This window comes from Phalacrocorax aristotelis, chromosome 3, assembly GCF_949628215.1.
Source record: "Phalacrocorax aristotelis chromosome 3, bGulAri2.1, whole genome shotgun sequence".
Lineage (NCBI taxonomy): Eukaryota > Metazoa > Chordata > Aves > Suliformes > Phalacrocoracidae > Phalacrocorax > Phalacrocorax aristotelis.
Genome location: NC_134278.1, coordinates 100,388,058 through 100,407,743, shown reverse-complemented (window position 1 = coordinate 100,407,743; position 19,686 = coordinate 100,388,058). Strand labels below are relative to the sequence as shown.

Here is a 19,686-nt window from a genome sequence, read left to right as displayed (position 1 = left end):
CACAGTAATTTGAGTTTCTGCTGTCCCTCCACCTGTAACAGCAGCTCATCAGATGTGATTTCCTTGCAGCAGAGGTGCTTTCTGTTGTGAGGTTTCAGATATCTGGTAGTCAGTGGGAAGCTCGCTAACAAGTTGTTTCTGTGCTCAGATTACTTACACCATGGCCATTGGTGTCTCAATCTGGTTTGCAACCTGGCTCCAAGCAGGCTCCCACTTCTGATGTTTCTGGGAAGGTGCCATCAGAAGTTTGCTCACAGCCAGGTCCTCCACATGAAACATGCCAAGCTCCATGTCTGGCTGAAGCTCCTGCAGAAGTGCCCAGGATAGGCTTTCCTACAGAATCAGGAGAGAAAATCTTCTCTCATGCAGCTTAAGATATTCCATAACACAGTCACTGCTGAACTCAGATAGCATGGAGGAGACTGTGCTCGGGACAGGCCATGGGCTTGACCTCATATCTTCCTCCACCCCAAATGAGTGACCCAAACAGTAGTAAACCAGAAGAGCTTTCTCTAGAGTGTTTTTCCTCTAAGACAAAAACCCCCCAACTATTCCTCTCTCATACTATTTTGGTGTACTCTGTGATGCCAGGAACCAGCAGGTGATGCTCTTGGGAAGGCCATGGCTGCCAGGGTACCAGTGTACGCTGGAGAGGGGACTTTATCCTGTGTGACGATGGACTGGAGAGGAGTTGTTGTGTTACAGCATTGTCCTACAGATAACACATCCCCTTTTTTGTGTTCAATGAGTTAAGCTGTTGAAAATAAAAAGCCTTCCGTATTTACTGGTGTAATCTAAAAATACCCCAATTCTGCTGACAGCAAAAGCAAGCAGAGTCCCAGAGGCTTTTCTTCCCTTGCTGGAAATGGCATGCAGTGCCTGGCTGGCTGACACTGCCCCAAGTGAGATGAGATGAGTTGAAAGAGCCAGCTCAGCTTCCCATCCCTTCCCAGCCTCTCTGCACATGGCATCTTCACCCTCTGCCCCACAGCTGGTCCAGAAGGGCAAACCCCAGCTCCCAACTGTCCCTCTGCCCGGCCCCTGGTACTTGCTGGCTCTGGGTGCCCGGTGGGCTGTACGGCTCAGCCGTACAGCAGTGGGCCCTGATGCCCCATGAGGCTGAATAAACAGGCTCATTAGGTAGCGTAGGGCATCTCCTCTCCACCCTCTGTCCCCAAAGAGGCTGTGTTAATTCACGATTTAGAATAATCCCAGATTTTACTGGGTTTTGCATATTTTTAATTGGGAAGATACAAGAAATGCTTGATATAATTTACTTATGTTATGCTGGCATAGCTGTAGGGGCTTGTAGTTTACATCTGCTTGCAAAGTTAGCAGTTTGTGTTTGCTGGTTACACTCACAGCCTCATACATTTTTGGATGGCTGAGTTATTTGGCCAACATCATCCCAGCTGCAGTTTGCATACCAAGTTTATGATTTCTAGGCTATAGGTACTCAAGTGTCTGAACGCTTAGTCAGGAAGGGAAACGGTTTGGTGCCCCAGCTTTGATGCATCCAGGCAGTATCAGCAGATACAGCCTGCTTGCCTTCCTCCTCCTCCTCTCAAACTCTCTGCTTCCAGATGCAAACACTTCCATATTCGGCAATGTGTGACTACGATGGCTTCTTAAGGGGAAATCATCTACCCTGGTAAATGCATTTAAGGCTCTTCTGCTTCACATTTTAAAGCATATGTGGACTCGAGGAAAAATACTTCCATTTTATATCTGCTGGAATGTCTCAGGTCACGTACTTAGAAATGCCAGCAACCTCCCAAAGATGAGCTAATCATAATTAATAAAGAAAATGCACTGGCATTGGAAAATTAATTGGCTCCTGTGAGTAGGCAAGTGTCTTGAAGAGGGAATCAGAAGCCAACGTTCATGAGGTTTTAATCCTAGTTTCTATATCAATTCCCTGTCCAGAGAGGGACACTTAACTGCTTTGTCTGCTTTATTCCCTTCTGAATGGGACTAGATATTAGCTTAGTCACTGTGGTGTTTAGGGGATTAATTAGCTAATTCAGCACCTCACTCTAAAGATGTAAAAATCTTAAAAGCTTCACTGGAAGGATTTGAAGCTGTAGCTTAAGAATTATTGCTCATTTACGACCTTTTTTGCAACACAACTTGGAAGAGTTAAAGGTAAGCCGAGAAGGGAAGATTTTCATTTTAAAAAGCGACATGCATTTCCATTTGGCAAGATTTTGCATCCTGATGGGAAAAATGTAAACACTCATTTTCTGATCTTGCCTCAATCCATATTTAATCTCAGAGAGTGCTGTGGTGTAACTTTGCAGAGAACAGTTTCAGGAAGCATGGGGGAATATTCCAGGCTTCCTTCTGCTTTGGAGACACTATAAACGAAGAAAAAGATAGGTGAAGTGGAGCAGAGATCCGATGTAATCCCACATGGAGGACACAAAAGACAATGAAGACAAAGGCAGGAGACTTATGCAACATCCTTTGGGATTAAAACTATTTCCCTTTTTCCTCTGTGCGGACCCTATTGCTTTAGTGGATAAGGGGGTGAAACCCTGCCTGCAAAAGCCAAGCAGTCAAAGGACGAAGCCCAGACGGGATTTCTCACACGGGAAAAGATGCTGCCCCTCTCTCTGTTGGTGATGCTCTGCCGTAGGGCTACCTCCCACTGCTCTAGCAATGCTCACCCACTCCCCTCCGCTGCGGTACTGCTCTGCACCCAGCCTCAGCGTGCGGCAAAGGGAGCGGGTGGGAGTATGAAATCAGATCGAGCCAGCGGCGGGAGGATGAGCAGGGTTTTAGGAGCTGGTGGAGCGTTAGGAGGATGCTGAAGTTGAAGCCTGCAGAGGATGGTGAGATTAAAAATAGCCTGTAGCCAGCCTTCCCCAGCATTTTGGCATCTTAACTGCCTGTTCTTCTTGTGACCCACTGAAGAAGAGGTGGCAATGGAAGAGATTATCTCTTCCACCACCCTGGCAGCACAGGATGAAGTGATATTTTGCTCCTTACCAGAGCTGTCTGCTCTCTCTGTCTGGTGAGGTCTTCTGAAAGGGTGTAAACTGAGTTTCCTCCCTGTTCAGTCAAACCAAGGGACTCCCTTCTTTTCCCAGGTTCAACAAGGCTGTTGAGTGCTTTGAAGATGAGCTCATTCATTCACATTTTACAGAGCATTAGCAGGCTTCCATCCTTTGATAGGAAAAAGGGCCATTTTTATAGAAACCACTGGACATCATGCTGCAGGATTTTTAATTCAAGACATTCATTAAAGAAAGCATTTCACAGAACTATGTTATCCAGTACAATCCACATTACACCTGTGTACCTATCTTAGCAATGCTGTATTTATATGAAAAAACCACAAAGACAATTCGTAATGGTAAGAGGCGGTGAAATGCATACTTAGATTAGGTGACTGAACCGCCTGGCCAGTAGCTCATACATTATAGGGGTGAGAAACAGTTTCTTCTGCTCCTTGCCCATGCTGGTCTTTTTCTGCAGGTTGGTTGTGGGTCAGACAAGGCTTCCCTGAGCTGCAGGTTTCAGCTAGTCATGGACCCAGGACATCAGCTGCAAATAAAAGATCAGGCTTATCCAATGTGGTAAATTCAGGACAAATCTTCATAAAGGCTGCTGTGGTGTAGGATTTTTCCCCCAGCTTTAACTTTCATACATGAACAAGAGCCTTCATCTGAATTGTTTCAGGAAGTCTGAAGGGGGTTTGCAAGTTTTGTAAGTTGGCCTCAAGTAGAGCCAAGGGCTGCAACACGAGCTTGCCTGGCTCCAGCACTGGTTTAGCTGCTCCTGCTTTGTTAAACCATGCTCTCAGGTAGCAACTTGCTACTGGGGAAAGCGTTGGGCAGAAATGCAGTGCCACATTAGCACCCTTTTTTTTTGTGTGTGTGTGCTTCTTCTAGAGCAGTATTTGTAAATAGTAACAGACTGCCAGACCTGTACAGCTTTCTAGAGCCAGTCCTGCTCTAACTCTGGGTGCAGTTTTCCCCCTTTAGCGCTTCTGTGTAGTAAATGTTCTCTCCAAGAGATCACTACCAGGCAGAAAAAAGGTAGACTGGTATTTCCACAGACACACAGCGCTCCCTTGTAACCTGCCTACAGTGCATAAGTAGTTACTGTTGGGTGGGGGGGAAAGAGCCAAAACCCAGAGTGTTCTTCTGTCCTGGTTTTCAAGTATATTTATCAGTGTAATTCAATGGGAGACAGTAGCGTGTTCAAGTGACATGTGGCTGTGCCTCCATTTGTCCTCCTGTAAAATGTTTCCACCCTTTCAGCACTGCAGTGGAATCACACGAAGTGGGATGCTATGAGACATGGGTCTAAGGGAAGGAATTAGGCATGAAGCCATGGCTTTCACTGGGCATTTTGTTGCTGCTGTCTCCCTAGGAACATTTGTATCCGCTTTCACCGTGCTGTGTGGAGCCCGGACTGACCTCCCCGACAGGCACATGTGTTGTGTCTTCTGGCTGAACATTGCTGCTGCTCTGATTCAGATCCTGACGGCAATCGTGATGGTTGGCTGGATTATGAGTATATTTTGGGGGATGGACATGGTCATTCTTGCAAGTAAGTACAACACACTCACTCCCCTGACTTTTCCCCTCCATGGCTGTGTTGCTGGGTCCCAGCTAATGCCCCTGCAAGCCATCAGACTGCACTGTAGAGAGGAAGAGCCACAGGTTGGGCTCTGCATGTCCATGAGCAACACAGTAGGCAGAGGAATTGCCTGGAGGCAGCAGTCCCCTTGACACATCTGGAAGAGCCTGCCATCCCACCACATGGGTTAGGATCTTCCTTTCCCTTTATAAACAAAAAGTGCAGGAAGGGATGAGGCCCCCCAGCACTGTGAACTCTGCTGTCTGGAGCTCTTTCTGCCCTGGTTGCATCCGTGTGCGTGTTTGAATGAGAAAGCCCTTTCTCCCTCATGACTCTGGCTGCATCTCTCTGGTTAGCAAGACCTTCCCACAAGGCCGGTTCTGCTCCCAGGGAGCATGCAGGCCAGCAGAAAATCCCGGGGGACTCTCCTGGACCCTTTCCTTCCTCCTGAGAATACATTTACCCAACGGCTTTTTGCATGTTTCACACCAAGTGCTTAGGCTGAGCAGGACTGCTTAGCTAGTTGTACCAGGATTTCCTCTACACCCTTTAAGGACTCTCCAAAACATTTTTATAGGGGAAGAAGAGAGGAATCCTTTTTTAAACATAATTTACGTAATTTAGGTCAGCCAATTAGTGTATATTACCAATCGAAAACACAGGCTCTGTAACTTTATCTGCTAAAGACCTTTACTGGTGTAAAAGTTGTTTCTTATCACCTGTATCATATAGCAGAGAATTAGAGTGACAGCCTCACCTCACCTCCAAAGCCAGAGGCAGCCCACAACTCAGGGTGCTGATTGCGTCTGCAAGACCCTGCTTCTTTTCCAAAGGCTGGCAGAGGCCAGTGGGCATTGTCCCAAACTAAACATGTCTGAGATCCTCAGGCTGGCAGGGCAGGCAGTTCCCAAAGCAACCACTTCTCCCAGAAAACATCTTACCAGCAGCTTTTGCCTTTTTAAATTTTTTTTTTAAAAGCTTGAAGGGTTCCACTTTGTCATCTCTGCTGATGACATCTGTGGCTGCATGACAGAGGAGGAAGAGGATCTCAGGAAATTGCCAGGCACCTGCCTAAAGATGAAATGGATGCAACTGAAAAAAAAAAACAGCAGGAAACCAGTGCACACCTTCAGCTGCCAAGCCCAGGGGTTAAACCCTCTCACCAAACCACCTGCTAATTTCTGAGCCAGCTTCAATTTACTGGCTGAGGTAAGGGCAATCCCCATGCAGAGCAAATGATGGATATTAAAAACCTGAACACAAGTGAGGCAAAAGGCATTCCTCAGGATAAAGGCGGCACTGACCTTCGTTTTTCCCTGCCAACCACCTGCCGAGTTTCCTCTCAGATATACCCACAGAGCTGGGGTAGCCCAAGTTATTTCTGAGGATAAATTGTGAATTGGTGTACATCTGTGACATGTCTTTAAGAATTTGCCCAATTTGTGTGTAATCCCATAATTATATGTTCATAATCATATGCTCTTCTACTATTCCTCTGCTGGACAGCCTCCGTGTGTCGTTTGCTGTCTGGCAGGACATAGTTCTGCAGTTGCGGGGAGAGGCAGGAAAGCATCTGTCCAGATAAAGAGCTACAGCTGAAAGCATGACTTGCTTTTCTCCATAATCCTGTTCACGTATGTCCTCTGGGTAGAGGGGCTGGGGCTCAGGGGGAGTCGTAACGGTTTTCCACTTTGGTTGCTTGGGAAAACCATACAGCTTGGGAATATCGCCCCAGAGCTGTTCCCCACACCTGGCTATACCCCACCAGTTTGGGAGGCAGAGAGTGGGTGAGCAACGTGTGGTGGGGATGCTCAGGCCAAGAGGTCTGATGGAAGTAGAGAAGGGTAAGAGGAGTCAATTTGTCTTATGTTAACCAGCTATATATCATCTGACAAGTGGCAGCCCTGGGCAGTTTCTTGCTGTCTCATTAAATAGCTGGGTTTTAAGTTTACTTACCATGCAGAGGAAATAATGGCTAAATAAGGCAGCTCTTGTTGATGGAGAATAAAAGAAAAAAAAACCCTCATTTTTCAATCAAAACGAACAGAAGTGATCAGTTGCTCTGTGCTGCATCAAACAGCCCTGTCAGACCCAAAATGGTTTGATTTTTCATGTTTTGTTTTCATGTTTAAAAAAACAAACAATAACAACAAAACACATCAAACCCAACTTAAAAAGGAAAAAATGTTTCCTATGCAAGAAATAAGACATTTAATTTAAAAACACTGCCAGGAAACAGTTTGCTTTGGTTGGATTTTGTTTGTATGCAAACAAACTATTTGATGCACTGCACAGAAATTGTACACAGTTGCCACTTGACTCTGCATGCAGGTGAGAAATAGTTAAAAAAATGAAACTACTGCCCACCTCTAGTCTTCCTCACCTTCAAATGGCTAATTCCATGCATCTCCGTGAGGGTGCCATACGATTGTGATGGGCTAGAGGCAAGGCACAGCGAGTGGTGTCTAAGCTGAAGGGGGCTAGCAGTGAGGAGAAGGGTGGGAAGCAGCCAGGGCTCAGGGACTCTGCTCCAGCTTTCCCTGAGGGATGTGCCTTGCTCCCTGCATCAGTGCCTGCCTGTCTACTAGCTGGTAGAGAGCTGGGTGGGAGGTAGGGAGGCTCGTTGCAGTTTTTCATCTTCCAGTGCTAATTCTCAGCCATTAAAAGGGGGAGCCTGTTCTGAGGGGAGAGCTTTGGGGATAATGTCATACTATCTTTAATGAGGGGAAAAGGAGAAGAATTATAGGCCACTCAGGTATACTTCAATTCTTGGAAGAAGCAATCGAATAGGTGAATTGCATGCATTTAGAAAATAAAAAGAAATAAAATCAAGCTGTTTTTTTCCAGAGCAAGCTGTGTCAGACCAGCTTGATTCCCTTCTGTGGCAGAGGGATTAATTTTGTGAGTGGTGGCAGCAGCAGTCAGCCATCCCTCCTGACTTTCAGGCACTGACACCATCTCACACAGTGTTCCTACCAGCAAGCCAGGGAGACATGGCCTGGGTGAAAACGTACTTGAGAACTGTTCTCTAAGTGCATTTTGCTGAACTGGAAAGATATAAGGAGAGGTGTGTTGAAAGGTCCCTCCTGAATCCACTTCTCTTCAGTATTTTATTCATGGCTTGGTGATGAACTGGAGAAGGGGCTTACCAGCCCTGCACCACCAGCAGCTCCAAGGATGGCAGGCATGGTGAGGGCAGTGTCTGGATTCAAGCAAATGAAAAAAATAAATACTACTCAGTAGAGGCAAGTCCAAGACGCTAAGGAAGGATTAATCAATTGCATAGATACACACTAGGGAACAACTTGTTTTTCAGAGAAGGATGTGGTGGCTGCAGTGAGTCACAAGCTGCACAGGAGTACATTGCTATGGAGGGAACAAACACCGCCCAGGCAGGTAGGAGCCGAGCCTGTAGGGCATTAACTGGTCCCCTCACCTTTCTTGGCACACATAAAGCTGCGGTGAGGCTTGTGGCCAGCTTTGGAGGCTGTGCTTCATGTGGACAATCTGGAGAGAGTCCAGAGGACTGTGAGACAGCAGGCAATGAAGAGGTTCAGCAGGCCAGTAAATGTGAGAGGGCAGCAGTTTAGCCTAAAAGACTTAAATAACAGCAGGAAAGATCTGTGTGGAAATTAGGAGACATTTTCCCTCCAGAAAGGTCAAAATGCTGAAGAGGTGGCATGGCAGGATCTCCCCTCTGTCTCACTGAAAAAGCCCAAGAGTGGGTAGACCCATACCCGTCAGGAATAAGGTGGGACATGGAAGAGACTGACTGACCTCGGGGGGGGTCCCATCCAGCCCTCATCTCCTGTGAGGTGCCCTTTAGCATGATATATCCCAGAAGGCAGATTAATTGAATGCAGTTTTGCTGTCACACTTAATTACTTTTGGCAGCACAATGGCATGGGGCATTTTCTCTGCTAATTTAAATGATTTGCCAGCTGGCCCCATTAAACACCACAGATATCTTCTTTAAGCAGCCATATGGCTTTGGGAACTGTCCTTCGCTTTACCTGCTGTCTGAAGGCAAAGGTAGATTAAAAGGAAGCACTTAATTCTTTTGCAAAAAACAAAATCTGGACTCTCCCCTTGCCACTGCAATTATCCAGCTGCCCTTGGTGGTGGCTGGGCAGTGCTGCCGTACCGTGCTCTCCTTAAACCCGTTGTCATGGCTGTGGGAGCAAGGCATGGAGCTGAGACAAAACAGAGCTAATTAGCTGGCCAAGGCCAACAAGAAAATGAGCCTCCTAAGATTTTCTGGGCAAGTTTCCCTCTGCTAAAGGCACACCTTGTCCCCAGCCCACACAGCACACATCTTCATTAGCTGCATCGTGCAGAATGAATGCCTTTCCAGGAACTCCCTAGCTGCTCAGAGCTCGTTACAAAAGGTTTTGTGCCATTTCTGGCCAGAAATACTACAGAAATCAATATAGTAATGTCACACTGAGGTGGCATAGGGACAGAAGTTAGGGACTGTTTGTCCAGGCGCTGTTTTGCCTCCAGTGAACGCAGCCAAGAAGTCAAGCCCAGTTTCTGAAGGAAGCCCTCCGCTCAGCTTCTGGCATCTGAATTAACAACTTGCTTGGCTGCACCTATGAAGAAGCAAAGGCGCCTTTGCTTGTTGTTTCACAGGACAGGGACTCCTGCTGCAGCCCCTGCTTCTGCAGCGGGCAACTGTCTCTCAGGGACTGACTGCCAGCCAGTAGTAAGAAATCACCTGTAATCATGCTGTCCACTTGTCACTCCTTTGCTAATTACAGTGCTCAGACCTTGCCAGAAGCAGCAGCAGATGATTGCAATGGTTACTGTACGCTTGGGCTCTGAGTGACTTTGGAAAGCATCACTGAGCCACTCTTCTCTGCAGGGCCCCTGATAGCGCAGGTAATGCAGCTGCCCTGAGAAGGAAAGGGAGCAGAAAGCACTTGAGAGACTCAGAAGAGAACAACATCCTAAAGCAGCTGGTAACCCCTCATGAGATGAAAATTCTAAGGACAAATTGCCCACTTAGACCTATTGTGGTTCTTTTTAAATCTTAAATAGAGCCATCTCTCAAACTATGCCTGAGGAAAGTAGTTATAATACCCTTTTTTGCAGTTTCCTACCAAATTCTGTGGTAGGGTAAGTTCTTAAAATATTGTAGGAATGTTAAATACCAGCAGGGTTTGCAGCACCCAGCTGGGCTAAGGCATGCCATGGTTGTGAGTTGCCTGTGGGCACAAGGAAACTCAGCAGCAAAACTGCCAAAAAGCTGTCAGGTGTGGTTTTCCCAGCTCACAGACTGTGAATGACACGCCACATGCCATCCGGTACGCTATGACATTGTTTGCCGCCTTCCTTCAGCAGTTCCCCTTCGGTCAAACCCATGAAATAGCAATGTCACAGAGAAAAGCGTTTGTGGGAGCATCACTTGAGATGTTAGCCCGTCCAGCCTGTCTGGCTCAGGACTGGTGAGCTGGAAAGCAGATGAGGATTCCCCCATCGTCTTTAAACAAGGGTCCCAAATGAAATGATCCACTTTAAGTACAAGGATTTTAAATGATGTTTAGCCCTGGTGTGAATGTCTGATGGTAGAGCAGCTGTTCTCTGTTTACTCTGCAGCTCCAATTTATTCGTTCTTTTCTGGTTCTCCATGTGTTTTGGATATATTGTCTACAGTTACATTTCTCCCTCTCTCTTTCTTTCATGTTCCTTTGCCTCCTTTTGTTCACCATCAAAGTTTCACAAGGTAAGTTTGTTTCTGTTCTTCCTCCTTCTCCTCACACCCTGTCGCAGCTCTCCATGGAGAGCAGCGAACGCTTGACCGGGGCAAGCCATTTCGGATTCACTTTAGCCAGTGCTGCCCACTCCTAGCCAAAGTCCAGCCATGTGCCTGTACGTACGTGTGTCCACCTGTCTCCGTGTCTGTCCTGTGGCTGTACAGCCCCCGGGGACGTGTTCTCTGGCCATCTTTGAAATGCCCCTTGTGCTGCCCCAAGGGCACCCTCGGAGCAGGGCAGGGACCCATTTCAGCCTCGAGAGCATCCTGAGGCCACCCTCTGCGTGAACCCAGTCCCAGTAGGACAGCCTGCGCACAGACTGGTTTCTTTTTGCCTGAATCTTTCTTGCAATGGTTTACAAAAGAAAGACAATTTCAAGCAAACTTGATTCAATCAGTGATTTTGTGCGTAGATACTCAGACCAACTTAATCTTGATTCCAGAGGTGTCTGCTTTACAGAACTGCACCTTAACTGTGTTGCAGGCATACTATCATAAAGCTGCTTCATACAGAATAGCTATTCATATACAAGAAATGCAATAACTTATTAAATAGTTTCTATATGAAAATAGTTAAGTCTGAAGTATCTTGATAAATGAGTTTAGCGTAGGACATGTCATCTTTTGGCTTACTTTGGTCATGTAAGGAGAGATACAGGCTTGGCCACTGTCACTGGCTTCCAGCCAGCCTCAAAACTGATAGCAGGACTGAAAGGATTTCTATTATATCTTAATAAAAGGCATGGCTATACAAGCAAGTTGTTGTAAGCATAACCTAGCTTGCTTACTTTAGCTAAGGATTTATGGCATGCCCCAACTCTCTGGACCATGTGGATGGTTGATTTTTTTTACTGTTCTCCCTAAACAAATTAAACTGATGCTGTAGACAAGCCCATGTTACAGGTTTCCAACCAGCTCATCTTGCCTTCAGGGCTGACTCCCACTTAGAATATAAATGCATAAGAAATCATAATTTTTCTCCCTAGAAAAAGACTCTCACCTCTTTCAAACAGCTTTCTGTTCAGCTGGACGTGATAGGCAGCAATGCAGTGCAGGATGATACGTGCTGATAAGTGTCATTAATCTCCTCCTCTATTCCTTGGGCTCGTTTAACAACAGGAGATCCAGACTGCCAGGGCTGGATGAATGCATGGATTTTTCCAAAGTACAGCAAGGTTCATATGCTAGGGCCAATTCCTAGTTCAGCAAGAACTCCCTTAAAGATAGGGGTTTTGGCACCTGCTGGTATTCTGTGTTCAGCTTTTTTAAGGGACTTAGAAAAGCCTGATGTAAGGGTTGGAAAGAAATATTGAAAAGCATCAGTGAAAAAGTGTTTGAAGAGTTAAGCATTCTTCCGAGATGTGAAATTTCAGACTACCTTGAAATTCAAAATATAAAAATGACAGGCTACTTACATTATTTAAACAAAGAAAAGAACCTCCAGATTTTTTAAAGGTTTCCAGTTGAAAGATCTTCACTATTGCAGGCAGTACAGGTAAGGACAGTTTGTTTGCTTCTTTAAAAAGGAGATTTTTTGCATTGATACTATCATAATAACAATCCCAACTCTTATAAAGAAAGCAAGTAAACCTTCCAGTGCAGTCATTGCAACCACCTAGGAAAGTGTTTAAAAAAACCCAGTATTTTTCTCTGTGTCAGCACAAGAGCTGTGGGTGCTCTCCTATTGCCCTTTCCTGCCCTAGCCCCTCCAGGAAAGGAGCCCTCCCCTAAGGAACTTGCAGCCCCCCCTTAACCACTACATACAGGACAGCAAATAAAGTGGGGCCCCAGTCCCCCAGGGAGCTGTGATGAGCAGTGGGACAGGCTGCTTTAGCTCTTACAGCATCCATGTGGCTGCGACGGAGCGGGGCCCCATTGTCCGCAGGGGCCAAGCGTGACCCAACACAGAGCACCCCCCGCTCCGAGGGCTCTGCTGCCTTGATCAGGAGGCGCATTAGACACCATGGCCAGGGGAGTAGGAGAAGGGGTCGGGGGGGATCTGGGCAGTTTCCCTGTGCAATTTGTTTTGCGGCTGGAAAGCTCCTTTTTCTCCAGTCCCACCGGATGGCTGCTGTGCCCTGACAAAAGCACCTGTAATTCTGCTGGGCTGGAGCAAAGCAAGTGCATAAAAAGGCAGTGAGAATGTCATCAGGGAAAGGGCCCACAGAGGCATCCTGAGGTCTGTGTTTGAAGTCTGACACATCAGCCTGTGATTAGAGACATCCCCCTTCTCCTCCAAGAGATGTTTGTTCACCTCTGCAAACTGCAGTGCAAATTGGGCGCTGCTGGAGAGCTCTGTTTGCAAAAGCCAGCACAGGAACCAACAGGTGGATAGAGGAAACCAGTCTCCTCCTACCTGGCAATCCTCTGGAAGGACAGGGTTCAGATGTAGGTCACAAGTAGAGATGCAAGCGCGTCAGATGCGTGACCAGCAAGCTGCCAGCTCAGCACTGGGGAACAGCAGTGTCTAAAGGCATGGGTTTCCCCTACACTGCAGGAAAACATAGAATCATTGAGGTTGGAAAAGACCTCTAGGATCATCAAGTCCAACTGTCAACCCAACACATGCTCTGATACAGAACAATTTAGGCAGAAAATACAGCCTTTCCATAAAGGTTTTAGGTTATTGGGCTGTACTGGAATTGGTGTCTGCCAGTATCTACTGTGCCTTTATAACCATTTCAAGCAGATGTACCTCTGCCCATGCCGGGGCCGGTGGCAGGCAGGCGCTGCAGTGGCAAGGCTGGCCGCCAGCAGCTGCACAGTCATGCCCAGGAAGGTGGTTGCACAGGGCAGGTGTTGGGTAAAGCAAGGCAGGGCGGCTCACCTGGCTGAGCCTGCCCCAGGGCAGCCCCCCCCATTCTCCAATGGGGTTTGCCACTCTTGGTAAACCAGCTTATGGCTCACTTGAACCTCACCAAGGTTCCTTGTTAGGAATTAACACTAATCATGTTCCCTTCCCCTCCCTCCTCACAGGCTACAAGGAACAGGGGATCCCACAGCAGCTGTAGTGGCTGGGACAAGTATGGTCAGAGAAATGCGGCGAGAGATTTCCTTTGGCAGCTGTGGGCCATGGACCTTTTCATTACCCTTTGTCTCTCTTCTTCTTCCTTTTGTTTTGTTTCCTTCTGTTTGAACCTGGTTCATCTGCCCGTCCAGCGGAGCGGAGGTGCAGAGCGGCCGACGGAGACTTGCACTGATCCCACTGAGCAGCAGAAATGGGGCAAGCACGGCGTGGATTAGGACTGGGCCTGGCCAGCACACGGTGGGCAGCCGATAAGGAGGAGGAGGGTGCCAGGAGAAGGAAACACCCCTGGATAAGGTGGCACCTGGGCAGGCAGCTGAGCCAGGGGAGCAGGAGATGCTGCTTTCACTCTCAGGGGGAAGTAGCTGAAGACATTTTTGCCTCCTTTTTATGCTCACCGTTAAAGGAAACCAGCTGTGAACATCAAATGCCAAGGAGCTATTAATAGATATATGTACAGTATGTAAAAGCAAACCAGTGGTACTTTTTTCCCCCACCCCAAGAGTCCATCCTTGACTGCTTCGCAGTAGCGGAGGGCTCAGCCCAGCCTCCTCTACTGTCTGTGTATATATGATGCTCAATGAAGCTCTGTCCTTGCAGATCTCTCAAGAAATGTGCTTGCTGTAAGTCATATTGTACTGCTGAACTGACTGGGGCCATCCCCTGCTTCCATCCACTGGCACCATGCAAAGACCAGACCTTCCACCAGCCCCTGGGGAGACCTTATCTAGCAAGGGACCAGTGCCCCGCAGCACCTTGCCTCTAGGGTGGTGGGCACAGCCATGTGCTGTCAAAAGCTTCTAATGTAAAACAATACTGGAGGAGGAAAAAAAAAAAAAGCTTTTCCTTCCCTCCCCCTGAAAGGGCCTTGCTGGAAGCATCTCCATGCTTTGGAAATGGATCCCCTTACAGTGCAGCACGTGCTCCTGGCTGAATCAGCGTCCCTGATCCACTTCCCCAGGGTAAGTTCCCAAAGCTCGAGGATCATGACCTGGTGCTAACCAAGTGCTCAGTAGCAGTCGTCATTGGAAGGCCCATGGCCAGATGGGGTAGGGCTGTGTTTTGTGGTTTGAACACACGATGCAGAGGGTTAAATTGGGTGTACAGGTGGCATGACCCCTCTGATCCTGGCTGGTGATTCAGCATGACAAGCGGAGCTCAGCCAGGGGGAACTTGGTGGCAACACCTGGCTGCTTTTCTGCTCCAAAGAGGTAATGGGAGGAACCCTGCCAAAAGAGGGCAAACCCAGGCTCTCACCCAGGGAGTATCCTCCCAGCAAGAGGAGCTTCACACAAACCCACAGCCAAAACTGGGAGCCACCCGAGCATGACAGAGCTGAGACCCACTTCCACCCCATCGCTCCTGCAGTGAGGCAGCCAGCAGGCAAGGGAACAGCAGAAAATCCCACTGCCCTACAAGCTCCCAGCCTCTCTTAGCATGATAGTTTTAAGCCACATTTTTATTTCCCATGCGGAGCAGATCCTGTAAGTTAAAATACCTCCCGTTGCAAAGACAGCTGAGGTGTCAAACAGCAGCAAGTATCCTTGAGTATGTGTGTCTCCTTGTCTGATCATCTGCAGGCAGAAAGTGCAGACCACCTGGCTGTTCTCCATGCGCAGTGTGTTTAACCCTCAGAGGTGTTGCAGGGGTACACTGAGCAGGAGAGCTGCCCACCGAGGGTCGGAGAGCCCTGCATGGGGCAGGGTGCCTGTTGGTAGTCCCCCCAGGTTGATGGTGGGGTAGGAGGCTCCTTTAGTGTTTACACCAGCAGGAAACAAGGTTTAGCCTCTCCATGGCCCCAGGTGCTCTTCTGATGGCTGGAGACCCACTGGCTTTAAGGCAGGGCCTCTCCTCCCAGAAGGGTTCCTACCTGCCCAGTGCCCACACTTTGCTGTGAGCCCACAGCCTGTGGAAAGCAGGCACCAATACCTCTCTGCTCTCCCAGCTCAGGAAGTTCTTTTCCAGGGACAATGATAAGGCATAATCCACAGTCCCAGCTAACTTGTGATGGGACAGGATCCCTCCAAACCATCCATGTTCATCCAGCTCGGGCATCAATACTGATGACAAACTTTTTTCACCCCATGCTTTGACAACTGTGCACTATAAAAAACTTTGGGCTGCCTGAACAGGAGAAGAGGGCAGAGAATCAGGAGCCTTGGGAGAACCAGCCTCTGCTGTGGGCCAGGAGATTGCTGCCTCAAACACTTCCTCTGATCTCAGCAGCCTTACTTGGAAGATCAAATGGAACCCATATAATAAGGATGCAAATTTATAACACAAACAACTCACTGTATATTTTACCAAGCCAGATTTCAGCTAGTGTGGTGTATTTTGCAGACGCCCCCTTTGTGCATGTGGAAATACTACCTGGTGCTCGAGCATGGCATGCCTGAGCCAACACGCTCAGCTGAACGCCTGCAAAACTGCACAAGCCCCACTGAGCACACGTCCTACAGTACCTATAGCCTATAGGAGATGTGTTTAAACTGGCTCTTTGGCACATGGTTAGCAAGAGGAGAGGAAACAAATCAACATAAAATGGATTTGTGGAAGACCCTTCAGTCTAAGTTTAAAGCAATATTTCACAAGTCCTGGCCAAATATTAACATTGCTACCCCTGTTGCACGGCTGAGAAACAGCAGTATGCAGTAAGGTTAAATTACCAGACTCCAAAGAAAACCCATGACAGAACCACAGGAATAACTCAGGCTGCATTTTGCTTGCCTCGCACCTTAAGCAGTGGCTCATACTGCCATGCTGGCCAGCCACAAACAGGCACTTAGCAACTGCCCTGTATCCAAACGAGGATGCTGAACTCAGCTCTTTTTGGGCTGCTCCACAGAAAGCAAAGATCCATAACATGGTGCAGACGGGAAAGCTTCTTGTTTGTAATTTTAGAGGAAGATTGATGAAAGCTATCAACTTTTAGAGACATGTAAGCCACAGAACACAGGCAGCAGTGAAGTGGGTTTCTCTGGAAGATAAGCACCAGTCGGTGCTTCTTGTTAAAGCAGCGCCGTTATCCTGCCACAATGCTGCACTGCAGCAAGGTGTGGTTACCTCGCTTTGCCAAGGAGAGGCTTGCAAGACAGCAGCACTTTGAAAAAAAATCAACTCCTAGTAGGTCAGTGGTGGAAAGATGAAACCCAAGAGCCATCTGACATCTGTGTCAAAGCTAAGGCATGAGATCCTCAAGATTACCATTGCCACAGCAATTAGCAAAAGGATTTCTGGTCATGAAGTTGAAGTAGTCAACCCTCTTTGACCATTTCTACCAAAAGGACTGGTTAAGACAGTGGCTGCTCACTGACCTGTGCTGTAGCATCTGCACCTCTGTGGCTTGCAGGACTGTACAGATGTTACAGAATTGAGCTTCAGCCTTTACTGCCAGAGAAGCTGTGTTCCTCCATTTCCCATCTGGGAAAATATGGGGTAAACAGGATCCTAACCAGGAGCAAATGTAATCAGTAACACAGCTGGAAAACACTTTCACAAGCTGCTGCTGTGATCAGTGGGGGACTCTGTTTTGACATCTGTAAATAATCATTAAGCCACCCAAACAACTTGCCAGCTCAGCTGCAGCGAGCACGACCAAGAGCAGTGGTTACCTCTCACATTTGCCAAAACAGAATGGCTGGTTCACGTGCAAATTCCAAACACTGCCTGAGCATTGAGTTAGTTGTGCCATGGTCTCAGGATGGAAGTACAGGAGCCTCTGCAGATGTGGCTAACAGGTTTCATTAGGCCAGCTGGTAGAGGTGTTGGAAAGAAAACAGGCAAAGCCTTTGGGTGCAGAAGCTCTGAACAGGAGCAGCCAAGTGTGGCTTAAGAACAACTTGTTCTGGTGCCTGTGAAGATGCATTCACTTTTACAAGACAGATTTAAGCATCTAGTGGACAGGCAGTGCAGGAACTCTCAGTCTGGGGAAGGTTAAACAAGCAGATGTTTTCACTGGGCATTAAACTGCTGAAAGTCATATGTCCTGTGGCCCCAGATGTCAGGCTAGCAGGAGATGCCCCATCCCAGCACCTATACAAGAGGTCCCCTGGGAACAAAAAGTGGTAGGAATAGCTCCTTGTCAGCACGGCCAGGGTTTTGCTGGCTTTTCTGGCCATGTTTGGTGCTGTCTGTCCCTGTGCTCCAGTGAGGATGGGAGAATTGAATTAGTCAGGGAAGAGCTTGCATGGAAACGCTGCCCTCCCCAGGGCTGCCACGGGGCAGCAGGGAGCATTGCTTCAGTTACCCCTGCGCGCTGGCTACCTTTATTGCATGAGGGAGTTTGGCACCAGGTGAGGTATGGGATTTATAATTTACTTTCAGGTTTTGCTCTATAAAATTTTTTCTTATTTTTGACCTTTCTCTTAAATTGGTGAAGCCAAGAAAATGGGGAACACACCACTCTGGAGGCTCTGAAATCTGTCCAGTGGAAACCCAGGACAAAAGGCCTTATTTCTGCTTGTGGGGATTTGCTTAATTGATTTTAATTAGCACCAGGTGGATTCCCACACTCTGCTTTAGGACAGAAGCAACTTTACAGATTGGCCTTGCTGCCAGGGAGCAAGCACCAAGTTTCATTTTCCCCAAAGCTGCCCTGCTGCAGTAATAATAACGATAAAAACATCTGCTTTTTCCAATAGTCCTGATTAAAAGTAGCACTCCCAAGCTCCCCCAGCCCAGGTGTCAGCAGCAGCATACTCTCAGGCAAAGGCAAGACCCTGAGCCTGGTTTCAGGTCTCCTTGTGGCAGGTAGTGGGGAGACATGGGCTGCAGTGATCTCTGAGACTGAGAAGGAGGGCTGAGGAAGCTGGAGGGGACAGATGGGACTTCAAGCCTTAATGGACACAAGGTGAGGTCTGCTAAGTCCCATCTTTAATATCACGTGCACACACCCCCCGTGACTTGGTTTTCCTCCTCTCAAGAGACCAGAGCTTTGTGCCAGGGACAGACCAGGCAGAGTCCGTCCCCTCAACAGGGTCCTGGAGAGCCCACAGTGGGAAAGCTGGCAGCAAGCTGGAGGTACGGTGCCCACAATATATGCACTGGTAAGAAGAGCCATGCAGTGAAGACACAGGTACAAGTGCTAATTTGGAGCTTTCTGCCATCAGCAATGCTTGTCTCTCTCTTTAGGGCCAAATTAATCATCCAGCGCTTTCATACCTCTTTCTGGAGCACCGCAGAGGGAGGCCACCCACTCCAGGATGCCCACCAACACCGGGGCTGGATAACTTGCCTCCCACTTGTGGGAACCATGCTGCGCCATCCTGCTGGTGCCTGCCGTACCGTACTGCTGCTGCAAACCGACCCCTGCCTCCTCGCCAGTGCAGCTAGAGGTGACAGCCAGCGAACACTTGATCTGGTCAAAGGTGCATGGCACCAGGCTGTCCTGAATCATCTGCTTTTTAAATATAGATGTTTTAGATGCAAGTTTTACAGCTAAAGAGCGATAGTAGGTTACAGAGAATAAATGCAATTGCTTCACCCCCATCCGCCAGTGACACAGTATTTTCTGCTGCTGTTTCCTGATGTGAAAACCAGGTTTCTCAAAAAAAAAAAAAAAAAAAAAGGGGCTATAATGAAATAGTTCCTTGGTACTTGAACCCAGCCAGGCTGAAGAGCTGATTTATTACTCGATAGAAAGCAATTCCAGGTAGGAACCAAACCAAATGTCTTTTTGAAATTTGTGGCCAGTCTTAAACCAGTTTAATTGTGGATCAGCCCAACCATTACAATGCAGAGCACATTAGCATTTTTTCTAAGTTTGTTGGTGTTGCCAAATCCTTACTTACCATGGAAAAGGTGCTATGGCAGCCAGCCCCCACCCTCCCAGCCCTTTGCCCACCTGACCACAGGGGCTCGGCATCGCTCTCAGCTGCGGCACATGTGCTCAGCAGTTGCAGGTGGAAAGGTCAGAGAAGCTGTGTGCTGGGAACAGCTCCGGCATGCAGCCATGCAGTAAGAAGTGTTAGACATGCGACGTGCCTCCATCTGTGCTGCATCCTGTGCTTCCCAAGACAAAGCCGCATGTTCTTCCCTACGTGCATCGACTGTCACACATTTTATTAAAGATCTTTCAGTTCAGCTGGAAATTGCCCCTTGTCATAGTCTCGCTGTGATGCAGGGGGTATTGTGCTGAGCTCTGTGGACAGGAAGCAGTCACACCTCATTATTCTTCGGGGGGCTGTTTTATTCCTCCCTTGCATTGCCTCCTACTTGTGTTGGGATGACTCTGCAGTTCACATACAAGCATACACTCCAGCCAGAGTGTATTTTATTACTATTCAACCCAAACTGCATCCTCTACAAGACACCACCC

At 47.9% G+C, this 19,686-nt stretch overlaps 1 protein-coding gene across 3 annotated transcripts in view; it reads left to right on the top strand.

The window, feature by feature from the left end:
- The window catches only part of STUM (stum, mechanosensory transduction mediator homolog), a 50,587-nt gene extending 31,166 nt beyond the window's left edge, over positions 1 to 19,421 (top strand). The window contains exons 2-5 of one of the 3 annotated variants that reach the window (XM_075088728.1): positions 4,381 to 4,560; positions 13,322 to 14,332; positions 18,293 to 18,389; positions 18,501 to 18,856. In XM_075088728.1, the coding sequence (XP_074944829.1) occupies positions 4,381 to 4,560; positions 13,322 to 13,356 (215 nt within the window). In that variant the 3' untranslated portion in view covers positions 13,357 to 14,332; positions 18,293 to 18,389; positions 18,501 to 18,856. Of the gene's footprint in view, positions 1 to 4,380; positions 4,561 to 13,321; positions 14,333 to 18,292; positions 18,390 to 18,500 lie in introns of all 3 variants that reach the window. The other 2 variants (XM_075088726.1, XM_075088727.1) reach the window with 2 other exon arrangements.
- Positions 19,422 to 19,686: the final 265 nt, after the last annotated feature.